At 36.3% G+C, this 16334-nt stretch overlaps 1 protein-coding gene across 1 annotated transcript in view; it reads right to left on the bottom strand.

Annotated features, from left to right (window-relative positions):
• LOC134533995 (RNA cytidine acetyltransferase) overlaps positions 1 to 15890 on the bottom strand; it is a 41246-nt gene extending 25356 nt beyond the window's left edge. The window contains exons 1-7 of the mRNA XM_063371877.1: positions 15658 to 15890; positions 14961 to 15052; positions 13996 to 14167; positions 11257 to 11441; positions 8262 to 8472; positions 7275 to 7479; positions 4501 to 4622 (exon numbers count right to left, since the gene is read on the bottom strand). Coding sequence (XP_063227947.1) covers positions 4501 to 4622; positions 7275 to 7479; positions 8262 to 8472; positions 11257 to 11441; positions 13996 to 14167; positions 14961 to 15052; positions 15658 to 15765 — 1095 coding nt within the window. The 5' untranslated portion in view covers positions 15766 to 15890. The remainder of the gene's footprint in view (positions 1 to 4500; positions 4623 to 7274; positions 7480 to 8261; positions 8473 to 11256; positions 11442 to 13995; positions 14168 to 14960; positions 15053 to 15657) is intronic.
• Between the last annotated feature and the right edge of the window lie 444 nt (positions 15891 to 16334).

Here is a 16334-nt window from a genome sequence, read left to right on the forward strand (position 1 = left end):
ATAACACCTCAATTCATAACAAGATTCCTTATAACCTACACGTATTGCCGGATGTTTTCAGCCTGACCCATGCAAGTTCTTTAGCCACGTTTTGAATGAAAACAACTGGCAGGCCAGTGTTGTGCCCTGTTTTGAAGGTTTTGTCAATTTGCTGACAGTTTTAATATATTTTTACTCTCGTTAAAATGAAGCAGATAACGTGATTGTTAACAAGTACAAGCAGCATCCGAGATCGGCCGCAGAGCACGGTACGGCATTGTATTAATAGTAATTAATATTTAATGGTATTTTATTTATTAAGTCATAATACACAAAATCGGAAAAAAAAAAACCTGCATAAGTCATCAACAATAGTTCAGAAATTATAGCCAGAAAATATACCAAATCGGACTTCAAAACTAAGCAAACATTGTCAACTGATAGTAATCAAAATCAAGAGAAATCCAGCAGATAGCTTTGCCTTAACTGCGTACCACACTAGACACTTGCAAAAAGCTAAACGTAAACACGTTGCCACCAAAACCTTTATTTGCACCCTGCCGGCAAAGGAACGTGGAATGGGGGTTGTCAAGCGCTGACAGCGGTCTCCAGGAAGTGGTATCTATTTTTAGATATGCGCTGCTACGGCAATACAGCACTCGGCAAGAGAAACGCAGTAACACGCTACTCACCACAAGAAACTTGTTTTCTGTCCGATTTTCTTCGGATTTTCGGCAATTTTTTCACGGTTCCTCAAAATCGGGTTGTAATAGAGAGGTGGTCGCAATAAATGGGGTCGCAACAAAAAGGTTTTACTGTATTACGACCCCCCCTCTATTACGACCCTATTCCTGGGAACCGTGCGGGGTCGTTTCAGAGAAGTTTGACTGTATATGGGAAACAATAAGAAAATATATACCACACTAAATAATATGTCAGTGATGGTTACGTTTTTATTGGGGGTGTGCGGGAATAGGTTTTTGTACTGCGGGAAATTTTTGGGAAAAATAAATTATTCCCGCGGGAAACGGGACAGGATCGGGAAAATAAAAAAAAAGCAAATTTTTAATTCTAATATGAGAAGATGGCCATTTAAACGTTTCTTGCAAAGTTAGTTGTTTTTTTTGCTGCTATTTCTTTTGTCTGCTTCACTTGCCCTTTTTTCAGCGGCGACTTTATATTTTTTAGCATCCTCATATTCTTTTTTTTATAGAGGGATGTTATTTGAGATGTCTTAGTAATCCAGACGTGCTACCATGCTAGCATCTCAAAAAATTTTCACACGAGACACACTTTGCCAGGGATTTACTGTCTGTCAGACGTTCAAAATACTTCCAAACACTTTTAGGTTTACAAGTAACAAGCTGACCGGTTGCGACCTCCATTATTTGTAGGCTGCTAGTTTGTTTTAATATACAACGGCATCAAAAATAAAAACAGATACTTTGCACAAGCCTTAATAATAACGTAACGTCAGCCGACAAAGCCCGCCAAACTAAAGAGTAAACAACTATTTTTTTCTCCCAAAGCAAAATCATAGAAATTTAGATACTCGTGAGCAGTGGTGTAAAACTACGTGATTTCATAATTTTCAAAGTGCCAATACAGTTCTCTACATCACCACTGCTATCAAGTAATGAGAACGGTTACGCTTCGTTATGTAACGCAAGTCTAGTATTTCTTATATCTTTGGCGTAAAGGTTGGATTGCGCATGTGTTTTGTTTGTGTCTAAGGACACAGTGGTTTTAGGTTAATAATTCGATGGTGATGGCAATAACGTTATATAACTGACTATTCACGTATCTTGCAAATTTGTACCCTTGAAGAAATATATTTATGAACCCATACAATATTTACGGTACTCAATGTACATTTTTTATATTCCAATTAGATATGTGTAAACTATTATTATAATTCACTGCACACCACAGCTGTCGCTACGATCGGCATACGTTTAAAATATGTTTTGCGTTTAAATAGTACGGTAACCCTTCAAAAATGTACGAATCCATAAAAAATATTGTTGTAAAAACAGTTTGAATTGACAGAAAACATTTTCACATGATTAGTAAACATATGTTAATTTTTAAACAATTTCCCGAAAAATTCGGGAGTAATAAAATTCCCGCCCGGCATTTCGGGAAGCCTATTTTCCCGACTTTTTTCCCGAAGCGTCGGGATCCCGCACACCCCTAGTTTTTATATATTAACTAGAACTTCACTATCTCACTTAATTAAAATTATAAATATATGAATATATCCAATATCCCCATTCTTCATTATTGCCGAAAGTTAAACATGAAATTTGCTGTTCTTGTGTAAGAGATGAGAATGTTGAAGCATCTTGATATAGCCACTTGGTGCTGAAATTTTGTAACAATTGATTTTTGAACTTTGTATTTAATTACGTGTTAAAGTTTTATTAATTTCAGATTTTTTGAGAAATAATACTATAATATGATAGCTGCCACCATCAATATAATTGTTCACGTTGAGGAATAGAAGTTAAATTGCCATTGAATTGTTTGGATATTCATTGCAGCCATTTGACTTTTCAGAATGTTTCTAATGTGTTAAAATGAACATCGCCGAATATGCATGATAATGCCATATTTATAGGAAACTCGTACGTTGCTTAAAACGTATTTTAATAATGGAACAGTAATCCACTCTTTTGTGTATTTAAAATGCGAGTTTTCACCTTTATTTTCATGCATAATACATTTAAGATTAAAGGGAAATGCTAAGAAAAGTACTTATTAATTTTCATGTTTATGTCACCATACGTTTGGTTCATGGCCGTATGGTGTACAATAGCAGGTGGACAAAAAAAAAGTAAGTTATTTACATTGGCGAACGAAGCTGTGGTGACCATACACTCATGCAGTAATGCTTAATAATTAAACTTCACGCTATTCATTTTGAGAATTTATTGTTTTCTCTAAATTTTCCGATGGTTTGCCACAAAATACAGCACTAGTTCTACGTAAACAATGGGAAATGCTTTTGCACAAGGCGGGAAAAGAATGCATTATTAGTATAGGGAAATTGACAGTGCATGTAAAAAAAATACGTTAATCGCGGGAATTCATATATTGCGGGTACGTAAAAATGAGGTTCTACTGTATCTGCAAAATCACCTTATGCCGATTCGTATCGGCACAACTCTATGCAATACCATTTTATCAAATGAATTGGTTGGTATAGGTTAGCTACATTTAAAACACTGTAAAATCATTAGGAATTATTAATTTAAAATTTAACTAACAACCTCACCAACCAACAAGTGCTATGAAGAATTTAAGTTTAGTTAACATTTTTTTTATTATTATTTCATTTTTGATCTTTAAACCTATGTTTGGATTCGAGGGGTGGATTCGAGACATTCTTTGAGATTAGGATCAGAGATTTGGATTAGAGAAAATTGAGATTTTACCTATCATTAGTAAAAACCATTATTTACTACATTTAATTGTTTACCCTTGGAACAGAAACAACTTTGTATTGCATACTTATATAATAACCATACTTTAAAAATTAAACAAATTACTTAGCACTATAATACATGTGTAATTTCTAGGGGCTGTAAAACAATTAGTATTTATGAATTTTGTATTAACAGGGTTATTACCGTAATTGCTCGCGTAAATTCCCCGCCCGCGTATACGCCCCCCCTCCTTTTTTTGTAAACATTTTTGAGAAAAATTAAAAAAACGTGTTTTTCTGGGTTTATCTGAGGGCAGGGCAGCTTGGCATGCATCAAACAGCAAGCCATGTATTATTGTGAGCGGCGGGAGGTGATTTTGTAAGCGGCAGTGATACAGAGACTGGTATTATAGTTTATCCGTTCTCAGTAGGACTGTTGTGAGGCGTGCCAGACGTAAGCAGTTAGTCCTATCTCAAACGACATAAAGATAAAGAAAGCTGGACCGTGGGCTTGTGTTGATGTGCAGTGTTGACGGAGTAGAAGAGGGGAAGTGAAGGGGAAGAGAAGTGGGTGGAGCAGGTACCTACACTCCTTTGTCTGGTTGGCTGGCAGGAAGGAGGTTAAGCCACGCCTCTTCCTCCCCCCCCCCCCCCCGCCACAGCACTGCAGACTAGCTGTTTCTCTCTCCCTCCTGCCGTGTCGCTGCCTCCCCTACCCTCCCTCATTAGAACAAAGACGCACGACTTGCCAGTCGTTCCGCTAGTTTTTATTTAATCAAAATTTAATTGGCGTTTAAATAAGTTGTGGCGGTATTTCAGTTTGCTTTTAATAAATGTTAGTTTTTCATATCTGAAAAAAAGAAAAATCTATTTTTTCCTCTAAATTCGCGTATAGGCCCCCTCCCCTTTTTTGGAGTTGAAAATTTGGAGAAAAAAAAAGGGGCCTTTACGCGAGTAAATACGGTATTAATGAGGTTTTACTGTACATGAGCTACGAACTTTCCCCAAAGGTTAATCCCTTCCTAAATGATTACAACTATTGTAAACTAGGAACTGTAAATGTAGAAGACATCAATGAGTTTTCCTTGACCCACCTGAATAGTCTGCCTGTGGTCTCGAAAAATGTTTACTCGAACAATTGCTTTGTTGAACTCTGGATTCGTAGACTGTATCAGGTCGTAGTCAAGGTGCTCCTGATACTCCAGTGCGTCAAAACCTGCATTAATTTAACAACACAAAGCTTCTATTAAATATCCACAGGGGAAAAAAACCCACATGCATTAAAAATAATTATATAGGTATAAAATCAAATTAGTTTTTCGGATGACATTTTATTTTTCTTAAGCAGCATGGTAACCAAATTTCACACAAATAAACCAAGAACCTGAATACTGCCTATGTAACTTTTGACATAATATTTTCAAAATTAATTCATGGGACTGCATGTAAACTATACATTTAAAGACTCTGCCTACCCGGGTAAACAAACAGTATGCTGAGATAATCACAAGATTTGAAAACTTCTCAAGATATCTGAACAGTGTCTGTTCACAAAAAGCATTTAAAAATATGCTGAAGGTGGATAAGTAGTTCTGTTTCCATATTTACTAGTGTTGGGCCGATTCCTAAAATATACCGATTCCGATTCCATTTTCGATTCTTAAATTAAAGGGTCGATTCTTCGAATCCGATTCCGATTCCTTAATTTTTATCTGACAATGTTCAACAGAATAATATACTCAGAAAAAAAGGTTGTTTATGATTTTAAAATTGTAATTGCGTTGTGTTTCATTTTCTGTGCAGAAATTAGCATTATATACAGCTTATATATTGTTAAAAAGTATGTTCATTACCATCAAGTTACGCTACCTTGAATTTTTAGCACAATTTGGCCTTTTAACCTTGTATATAGTCAGACGAAACACGTGTTCAAACACTGCCAATAATCAAAGATGTCTTATGACGTAAATTGTAAATAATGTTATAACTTAACCAACTTTAGATACCTTACATTATCAACTCAATTAATTAATTGTAAAAAAAGAAGTTTGTACGGTTAGGTTAAGAATTTTATTTTCAAGCACAACTAAATAATGATCCAAATAAAATGACAATATAACCTCGTTGATACATATTTCAAGGGACCAGGGCGGAAAAAAAAAGAGGGAAATGTAAAATTAAAACTTTATTATCTCATTATGATGGAAATGACAAGAAACAAATATGCACCACACTAAAATAAAATGTCAGATGCTTACGTTTTAATATATTAACTAGAACTTAATTATCTCACTTGGTGAAAAGAATAAATCCATCCAGTCTTGCAGTTCTTCACAACCGTAAAGAGAAAATAAATTTTCGGTTCTTGAGTAAGAAAGTTCTGTGCATGTTTTAGCATCTCAAAATTTCCATATTTTATGGTGAGATTTTCTTATACAAAATATTTAAACTTTAAACTCTTCAAATAATCGCGTGTTAACATTTAATTCATTTCAGAAATTTATCGGAAACAATTCTGTTAAACTAACACAACTACTTTCAAAAGATTGTTTAAGTTTGGTAATAAAAATTTACGAACGTTTCAGCAGCAATGTTTGGAAATTCAGATTAGCCAACTGCCTTTCCAAAATATATCTAATGTAAAACGAGCATCGCTGAACACGCAAAAGAAAGACGATTTACAGCAATTTGGTTATGTTGCTTTTAAACTTATTTTAATATGATCGCAGTAATCCACTGTGAATTTGGGTAAAATCTCATTCAAAAATTATTTCATTTTAATTCTTTAAAGTTTAAAGTGCAGAGATGTGAAACATCTTAATTTTCACGTTCACGTCACCAAAGATTTGGTTCATGGCCGTATGGTTTACCATGGCAGGTAGCACAAACAAAAGAAATTGTTTACGATGGCAAATGTAGCTGCCATGATCAAATAGTTAACGTTTACATTATTTTACTTGCCGTTTACATTTACATTATTTTCTTTAAACATTTATGGTTTTGTCTAATTATTTTTGAAGGTTTACTATTAAATGCAGTGCTGCTGCAACGTAATTTCCGAAAAATGCTTTCGCTTAAAGCGGAAAAGTAGATACTGCATTTGTCCTGATGGGAAAATGGCGGTGCAAGTAAATAAATACGTTAATCACCGTAATTCGTAAATCAGTTCCGTAAAAAAGATTAAATTATGTAGTTGAAAAATTATATTTGCATGCATTTTAATATTTTCTTACGTTGCGTAGGAGATGTATTTTGCAAACTTAAAAACAATGCAGGAATCGGTCATGGTCGATTCCAAAACCATTGTATTCTGAATCCCACGATTATACTGGAATCGGTGGAACCGACCGATTCCGGAATCGGAATCGACCCATCACTAATATTTACTTATTAAAATGTATCTTTAAAAGAGTGAAAATGTCTATAATGTGTGTTTCCAGAATTATTTTTAGGCATGAAACAACTGGAAGATTCTTGAAGGCCCTCCATGGACCTTAATTACACCTTTACCTTTATATTTCCACCATATAATGTTATGGTTCCACCTAAATCTCAGTTGCCCTACGCCTAATGAGAGGACTGCGCACTATTTCAAAGCCTTGCACTTAAGAGGTGATACCATGCTAGAAGAATTATCATCCCACCTCACTAACAAAACTGAACCCCTGATTAGGTGGGCCCCTTAAAAGATGAGGTTAAATGTAACTTTATGACTGTCAAACTGAAAGATGATACTCATAAATACCTACCCTGTTTACAATACTAATTTTCTACATGCACTTTGGTGCTGGAACAAACACCCATACACTTGTCCCAGCAAAAAATTAACCATGAAATTTTCTTTCTGTTTTGTTTCCAAAGTGTGTACCTTTGAACACAAACTCAAACAACGTGTTGAGATTTTCTGGGCTGGGACTGGTGACGAAGATGTTCGAGTAGCCGAATGCCACGGCCGCAGACATAGCGATGCCCAGAGCCGCAGACTTGCCTCTCCCTCGGGCTGCAGTCAGCGAAACTGTGGAGCGAAGAGTCTTCTCCGATATTGCTTCCACGAACTTCAGCATTGCTTTTGCCTGTTCCAAAATTAGTTACAAGTCTCATTAAAAATTGTTGGGAAAACAAAATTACTTACTAATAAGTGAGGCAAGACACTTTTCAATTCCTTTTCAAGTGGAACTAGTGACGGGAAAGGCTAGCAGGACTGACAGCAGAATCCTCTAAATACTAAAAAAAAAAATCTGCTTCACTAATAAATCCAGTCACCACCATATTCATAGTTAGCTTAGATCCCTCTCAACTTTCTCTCCACTTTATTTTTTATACTGTAAGCTATTTAACTATTTTGCATACACTATTTTATAGGATGTATAACTAAGAGCTAAAACACTCTCTGAATTAACATAAATGCTTCTAACAGTTTGGGCAATGGCTGACTGGAGCATGACATTTCCCCCTCAAATTATTGTCACTGCATGATTTCCATAACTTTTCACACAAAATAAACCAAGAAACGGAATACCGCCTACGTAACTCTTGACGTGATATTTTCAAAATTAATTCGTGGAACTGCATGTAAAAAAAAAATACACCTAAGGGCCTTGCCTACTCGAGTGAACATACAAATGTGCTGAGCTTCAGAGAAAAAAAATCACACAATCTGGAAACTCGAGATAGCAGAATCGTGTATGTTCATGGAAAGCATTTAAGAATACGCCGAGAGCAGATGAGTGGTTCTGTTTCTGTTATTTCTCTTTAAGGTGTACCGCTAGAAGAGTGGAAACGTCTAACATGTGTGGTTTCAGAATTATTTTCAGGCAACGAAACAACTGGAAGAGATCCTCGAAAGCACTCCCACCTGGTCGGCCGTCTTGCACAGCTTGACCAGCACGCCGACCGGCCTCAGGTCCTCCAGGCTGTCCTTGATGGCGGCCAGAGCGGGGTCGGGCCCCTCCGGCCCGCTCCTGTCCGCCGGCTCCACGCGCAGGTTGTGCGACGACAGCGGCAGCACCGTCAGCTGGTCGTCCATCACCAGGCAGCGCGGGCACGACGCCAGCGACAGCAGGAAGCTGCAGCGACAGTCCCGACACACGTGGCAGCCGGTCAGACTCACTCTCAGCTCAACGCTATATGGACGTAGTTACGCAAAAAGGAACCAACCCACAATTTTGTTATATTTTATTTGAAAATAAATTAAAATAGTACAAAGTTGACTGTACCGTCGTTGCTATTATTATATCAGTATTTATACTAGACCATTAAAATTATACCCACACAATGTTATCAATACGAGAATAGCAATTTATAATTAACTTTAACTTCAAAATACTCAAAATAGGTTTCATGTGGGTTGGTTCCTTTTTGCATAACTACGTCCATATTAAAAATCACTCCACGTTATCTTGAAATAAATCAAGGTGTCTACAAACGTATGTTATTTAAAGGATTTCTGCAATGGGGAAGATTAATTTAGAATATTTTTTTTAAACATACACCATTACTGGTTACACTGTATTCATAGATAAACCTCTCAATAAGGGGAGGGGAAAAAATTTAATATGCAAGCACAAAGAGAACAAGTCAAAACTTATATTATATAGAATTCTGCTGTGTGCAGTCTATGCATATAAATTGTGACTTCTGCTGATTTCAGCTTGTTTTCTGTGTGTGTTTACGTATTCATTTTTTTTGTCCACTATGTATTGAAGTTTATCTATGACATACAGTACAACCAAAAATGGTGTATACAAAAAAAATTATTTAAATACGAATATCTGATGAACCTGTTGAAATAATTACCTTAAATAGTTTTTTTTAAAAAACACAATAAGCAAAATAGCTTTTCTGTCAATAGCAAGGACATGTTGAATTTATTGTAATAAAACTAAAATCTTTTAACATATATTTTCTACATGATTTAAGAAGAGATACTCTAAATATTTATATGTACTTAATGAGCACTGTAAACTTAAGTGAAGACTGAAAACACAAAATACAAGTTAGCAAAGAGCTTCTGCGGACCCCCCCCCCCCCCCCTAGTTTTTTTTTGGACACAAACTATTACACCTGCTAGACAAAGCTTGGGATCTAGGCATTGACAGTAGCCCTGGTGATGAGGGTATTCAAGCTTGTAAATTTTGGCTTGAAACCAGTAAGCAGCTTAAAAGTTATCATCGCAAAATTAAAGTAGCCTACGATGCAGAATGTGATCCTGTACTTTTTAAGTACGGCAGGTGAAAAGTTCATTAGCAAATTAGAGTAGAAATACAAAGGATCTTATACCATTGACAAATTTTTGACACCCATAACTTTGCTTCTCAAAGACTAACCCAACTTGGTACTGTTCTGGTAAGTTATGTAGTACCTCCCAGATTATGACTTTGTTATATTTTGTTAGTTTCTTTTTTTTTCTTTCTCGATTATGTCATGTATTAATCTTAGGATAGTGATGATCTACTAGCCGTCCGGCCAACTGCTAGCGGATTACTTCCGAAGGACTAGTCCATTGGTTTAAAGGGCGGCTGGATGTTGTGGTATGACCAGCAGCACCACACCCGTAGCCAGTTTAGAGACTCCTGGTGGCGAACGAGCAGCATTCCTGATGGATAGGCAACCAGCAAGGTGGCACTGGCGGAACACCCAGGAGTTGAAACCAGCCACACCAATATCTGCAATGCAGATATTTTTGATTTCCGATTGGTTGTGACGAATTGCTAAACCAACCGTCCTCAGACCACCTGTATTAATAGGGCGGCGATAGCAGAAGACGACACAAGTCACTGAATCCAAGTCACTGCAGAAAGAAGTAAAACAAGACACCCGAACGAAAGAGACAGAACCAGACTTAACTAATGGCGGTTTACACGGAAGCGGAAGACGCATTGGGAGAATTACGCAGACATTAGCAAGCACGGATCAGTCAGATGCTGAGGAACGAGAGACAATACAAAAATTATGTAGTAGCGTAAGACGTAACACCAGAGCATAGTGACTGTCAGCGGACTGCTTAGTATCGTTGCCTGACAAGGAAGAAATCAGCACAAGACTGAATGGCGCTAGAAAATGCCAGGTGTTGTCAGAACATGTAACGAGGTGCCACAAACATAACTTGGCCTCGGATGACAAGTTTTGCAGAAACACCAGGAGACAAAGATCCAAGCCCTGTATTGAGTCAGAAGCAGTCGCAACAAAGCGGAAGTCACCGGCGAAGAGGCCTGAAACAGCACTGGCTACATTGCTCATTTGCCGCAGCCTGCAGGTGTGTTTAGGAAGGGAAGGGCTAACGGCTTCATTACAGACGTGCGCGGCATGTTGCACATTAATAAAAGCATGCCGGAACAAAGTTACAATGTACTTAACATAATGAAAATAATTTTAGTGACCAATAAAAAATAAATACTATTTGTTTTGTTTGGTATTCACATACATAAATATTTGTCATTTTCAGTCTACCTTTTGGCACATGCTTCATGATCGATGACAGATGCCAGCGATCATGTTGCTATAGAATGAACACCTAAGTGGAGACTTTTTCATGATTACCTTCTGGTTGCAATCAATTAACTGAGTAGCACCACCATCCCATACCAGCAGTTCTACAATCAAAATATGTGTTTGGGTTTTTCAAGCCCTGATTTCTAACTCTCTCTACCCCTAAATTATCTGAATCGCTTTCACAGCATAGTGTTTAAAGGTGTGCTAGCACGCATGTGTGTAGACACATCTGTTCATAGAGCTGTGAGCCAAACACAACAGTACAAGCATGTTTCTGTTTACGAGATAAGTGAGATAACACATCTAATGAGCTAAACCACACCAACCAACGTTGCGACCCCCAGAGACCCGGCACTCACCGCTCATTGAACCGAGCGACCACTTCGCTGTGGGCTTCTGTTCGGAAACGTTCATGGACATCCATGGTCATGGTGTAGAGCTGGCGGAGGGACGCAACCGACCGCAACAGCAGGATGATGAGTCCTCCGCCTTCCACGGTCTCAATCGTGCGAGCTAAAATGTTCGGAGTCAAAGCCTCGAAGTCCTGTAGTTAAAAAATAACACCACTGCCATTTTAACTGTACAAACATAACTAAAAGTTAATTTATGGATAAACAAATAGCTTGAACTTCTGAATGTTTAACAGGAAATATTAATTTTTGAAAATGTTTATTGGTTTTAGTTGTTTGGTTAATTAGACACTAGTTTACAAGATTAACTAAGCCTAATATTACAATTAAAAAAACTATACACACACACTTGCCAAACCCAAATTTGAACCCAAAACCTATCTTACTAAAAGCTTCGTTCATAAGCCAAAATGACAGTTTCAACACCAATCTGAAAGAAGGTATAGGACTGAGTTAACAATATAGGAGGAAGAGATATTAGACATTTTATTTTTGTCAAAAAATACTTTACTATACACCATTTCAATCTTAGATTGCACTAAACAACGTACAGCATGCACCGTTGCCAAATCTCTAACATATTAGGAATTTCATGAGAAGTGTTGCTAAGGAATTTTGATTGCACAAGAAGCATTATGCATTTGTAATAAAACACCTCTTTCTTCACACCAACTTACAACAAGAAACCATTCACACACATTCATTGGTACAAATAAATTTGATAATTGTAAAGTGAACTTGATAAAGAAATCAATAATAATAATAATAATAATAATAATAATAATAATAATAATAATAATAATAATATGTTCCTTTTAATCACTTTTGCTACCACTGACCAAAGTTGACCAAAGTTTCCTTAACTGAACTGTTAACACTCAATGTTTTTGAAAACTACTCATAATGTCAACACAATCTTGCGCTCCCTCCCTTATAGCCTACCAATGTAGTTTTTTTTCGCTGTTCCATATTCCATACTTTACATTTATGTGATGCACATAAATGCAGAACATAAAAATGTGAAATAATAACCAGTCAAAATTGTAACAGTAACAAGTCACAAACACAACGCGTCACTTGGTCACGAGACATGGCACTAACTGGAAGGCTGGTATTCAGAAATGTGTGTCGAGGGAAATAGCTGAACCAAGGAAGCCTTTATCTTTGAACTCGTTTGCAGGATAGGACCTCACTTCTCCAAACACACAACTGTGTTTCCTCTTACGAAGTAGTTTTGGAGCGAGCCTCTATTACAGCGCACTCTTGAACTGATAGCTAAGACACATCTTCACAACTATAGACACAAAAACTGTAAGATCAATTGAGATGGTGTGACTTTTAAAACAAATTCCATTCATTGTGAACATATTTCACACTTTCGATCCCATTTAACTTTGTTAGCAAAAAACACTGCACCTGATCAATTTTTTGATGTGTCAATTTCTGATAAAATACATTTTAGATTTTTAAAAATATTACATACCTACCTGAAACATGGAGCGTTTTTGTCTTGAGATTTATGCGGTGGTGCCCAAAAACATGAATTCATTAACAAAAAAATCTGAATTGAATATACATACCTGTAAATTAATTTTTTTGATGTGATACATTTTTGAATAGGTACTTCAAAACCGTTCCCACTTATGAAGTTACATTTTCTTTAAATTTTTTAGGCCATCATAATATGCCATCAAGAATGCAAAATATATATTCTCTGATGTGTATTTTGATGCTATATAATAGCAAAAATGTTTTGCCCAAAAAATACCATTTAAATTTGTATGGTATATGGCAACAGTGTGCGAAGAAACAAGGACAGCACAAATGACAGTCAGTGTGTGTTAGAAAGAGAAAGAAAGTGCATATTCCAAATTGCAATCTAAGAGTGGGATGGATGCTCTATAGTACTACTTTTTATTATCAGGTCACTTTGTGATTGAAAGAAGAAAAAAAAGTAGTTTCCTGAACACAGTGAGCAAAGTGTTTTTGTGTTAGACTATACAAATAAAAAGAATATAAAATATACTCTTGAAAGGATTTACATTACAGACTAAAAAAATCTCTAATTCAGTGTATGCTATGACTGATGATATACATCAAAGAAAAATATCTAAAAATTTAAATATTTTTGACTCTTCAAATTAAGTACCTATTTTATTTTGCAAAGGTATTACTACCAAAATTATTTATGAGATAAAACAAATCACAGGTTTTACATAGTATAGTCAAAGATTAAGGCACAAATTACCAAACTATATTAAGCACCCGTGCTCCGCTACACAGCCTACAGGCAACAATATTGCACACTTCAATATACATACCCCTAACTCACAGGTACACCACTGCCGCACCTCGAATGAAAAAAGTAAATCCAACAATGTCTTAGGCCTTGTCCTATGAAGACGAAACAAGTATCAACAATGCAATGGCAAAATTTCATCATGAAATATCACAATTATTCTGTATCAAGGTGTTGTTTTCTCAAAAATTCATGTAGACAGTGACCTTACTTATGTTTCAAAGGCCAAGATCGGAGTAAAAATGTAGGTTTGTATAAGAAACATGAAAAAAAAAAAAACTCTTCTTTGTAAGTTTAAAATGAGCATAAAAAAGCACCACTAATGTTAACAAGCATTTGAAATCACATATATAAAACTGAAGAATAATTTTTAAGTACTGTAAACATACCTGAAGAATGCACATTCCAAAAGTGTTTCCCAATATTTTATGAGTTTCAGTATAGTAACAGTATCGAATATTTGTAGAGGCAACAAATAGCTCAAAAGGATCATCCTCATTTACATTCAACCTGCCAGACTTGATCTTCTTCTGGAGTGTTTTCATTTTCTTCTTTCTGTGGCTGTAAAATAATATCGTTACATAAAGTAAGAGACAAAGCTTCAGGAATTAACAACTTTTAAATAAAAAAACACAACATTTATTTTGACAGCAGTAAAATTTATATCCTTATATTGAAGATTCACTGTGGTATTATTATCATAAAACCTTTTTTTATAATGATGTTATAAGAAAAGTGAAAAAAATAATTGAATGTTATTAATATTATAGTGATGAAATTATAAAAAAAAAAATTACAATTTTATTTCTTTTTTCTTATAAATTTTAGTTTTACCAGTTCAACCAAAACAATATAAGCAATGGTCATAATTTATCCTAACAAACAGAATATTCGCAAAATTACAGATATCCTCTTAGTAACAAGGAAAAACAATATTTATGCAGTAAAATTACAGAATGATATTTATTTCTTGGGTCTAGAATGTTGGCACTGTGCTTAATTAAACATTCCTATAGCATAAGATATGCATTTGGTTACCATTATGAGCCTAGGCATATGCCAGGTAATCGGGTGGGTCCCGAGGGGGGGGGGGGGAGGAGGTTTACATCCCCTTGTCAAATCCTGAAAAATCATTTACCACCAATAAATGGAAGGAGGTTTACATCCCCTTGTCAAATCCTGAAAAATCATTTACCACCAATAAATGGAAACAATGTGAAAGCAAACAGCAAGAAAAGTGTTTCAATTTTCCCCCCCCCCCCATCCCCCCCCACAAAATGAAACACTGCATATACTTCTGACAGTGAGTAAATATAGTGCTAACAGAATGGCTTGGGCTCGTATTGGTTCATACCTGCTGAAGCCAAGCTCTTTCTTGTAACACCACAGAACACTGGGGCGTGCTTTTATTGTTGCCTTCGACAGCATGTGATGCAAAATAACCACCTGTGAAGAAGATCAAAATGAGTGCATTTCCTGGTGTTGAATCATAAGACCCTGGGATGCCTTAAGGCCGCCACACACTATCAGTTGTAACTGTCAGTTCGGACTTATCAGTTGGAACGATCGCAGGCTTCACACCTCTCGCTCCCAATACCTGAAGTCCATTGTAATCCTGCCCCATTCTCACTAGGAATGAGTGCTTCTCTTTTTCTATTCGCCTCCACTCACTCTGTAACTTCCACTCATGGCCCCTCCTCCCTCTGAACACACCTCTGCCCAACCTATCTCCCAGCTTCCCCCACCCACCCTTCCCCTTAATAACCTTGAAGTATCACAAGCCTTTCTACCCACCTTTTCACGTGTAGTGTTACTAGTTCCTTAATCTTCACTGACGGTCTATATCATCACCTCTCCCCATCACTTTCCCGTCACATTTCCCTTCGCCTAACCTTATACAGTTCTTATATTTCCGTTACCAGATAGATCCCAAATTACTGCCCCATAATTTCCCCAGAAGATGCTACATTATAACTTGACCTCTCTCTCTTATATTTGCAGGATGATGGATACTAAAGAAATAAGTACGAGGACAATAAATTTTCCTTTACCTGATCCCTTCCTCTTTCACCAACTATTACAAACATACTTCTGTGGCCTTGTACAACGCCGTTCTCAATAATCACTCTTATTCTGTTGTCAATCTTTTTTCGCACCATACTGTATAGTTTTGTTTAACCCTTTTCTTAGTATCAACCAAACAAATTTCTTTAAAGTACAACACAACGCACTGCTAAGCTGCTGGGCACATGGCACATGTAAACAAAACACCACAGATATAAGAACACACTCCAAGCAACGTTCATATCAAACATTAGTATGTTTTCCTAATTTTTATTCTCCGTCGGCGAAGTGAAGCTTGCGGCGGCCTACGAACTAACAGCGCTACAGATAGTTGAACCCATTGTTGTTTTGATTTGAAGATTTGTTTAAAAGTGTGTATATTTAAAAAAAAGAAAAAAAAGAAGCTAATTTAAAAGACAGTTACAGTTTAGGATTTTTAATTTATTTGGTAGCTATGTTGGGGTTTAATGGGTAGCAATTACTAGTAACTTTGTTGCAATTATCAGTTAAAAGTTGGAGTTGAGCAAACAAACTGTGATCTCCCAAGAGAAAGAATGATTTAAATTTTAAGTGCATGTTTAAATAAATATATTCATTTGCTATACATTTGAATCTTCAAGCAAGTTTCAAATGTGTTCTTTAATCCAGTAATTCTTTTCAGTCT

Source organism: Bacillus rossius, chromosome 7, assembly GCF_032445375.1.
Source record: "Bacillus rossius redtenbacheri isolate Brsri chromosome 7, Brsri_v3, whole genome shotgun sequence".
NCBI classification, from domain to species: domain Eukaryota; kingdom Metazoa; phylum Arthropoda; class Insecta; order Phasmatodea; family Bacillidae; genus Bacillus; species Bacillus rossius.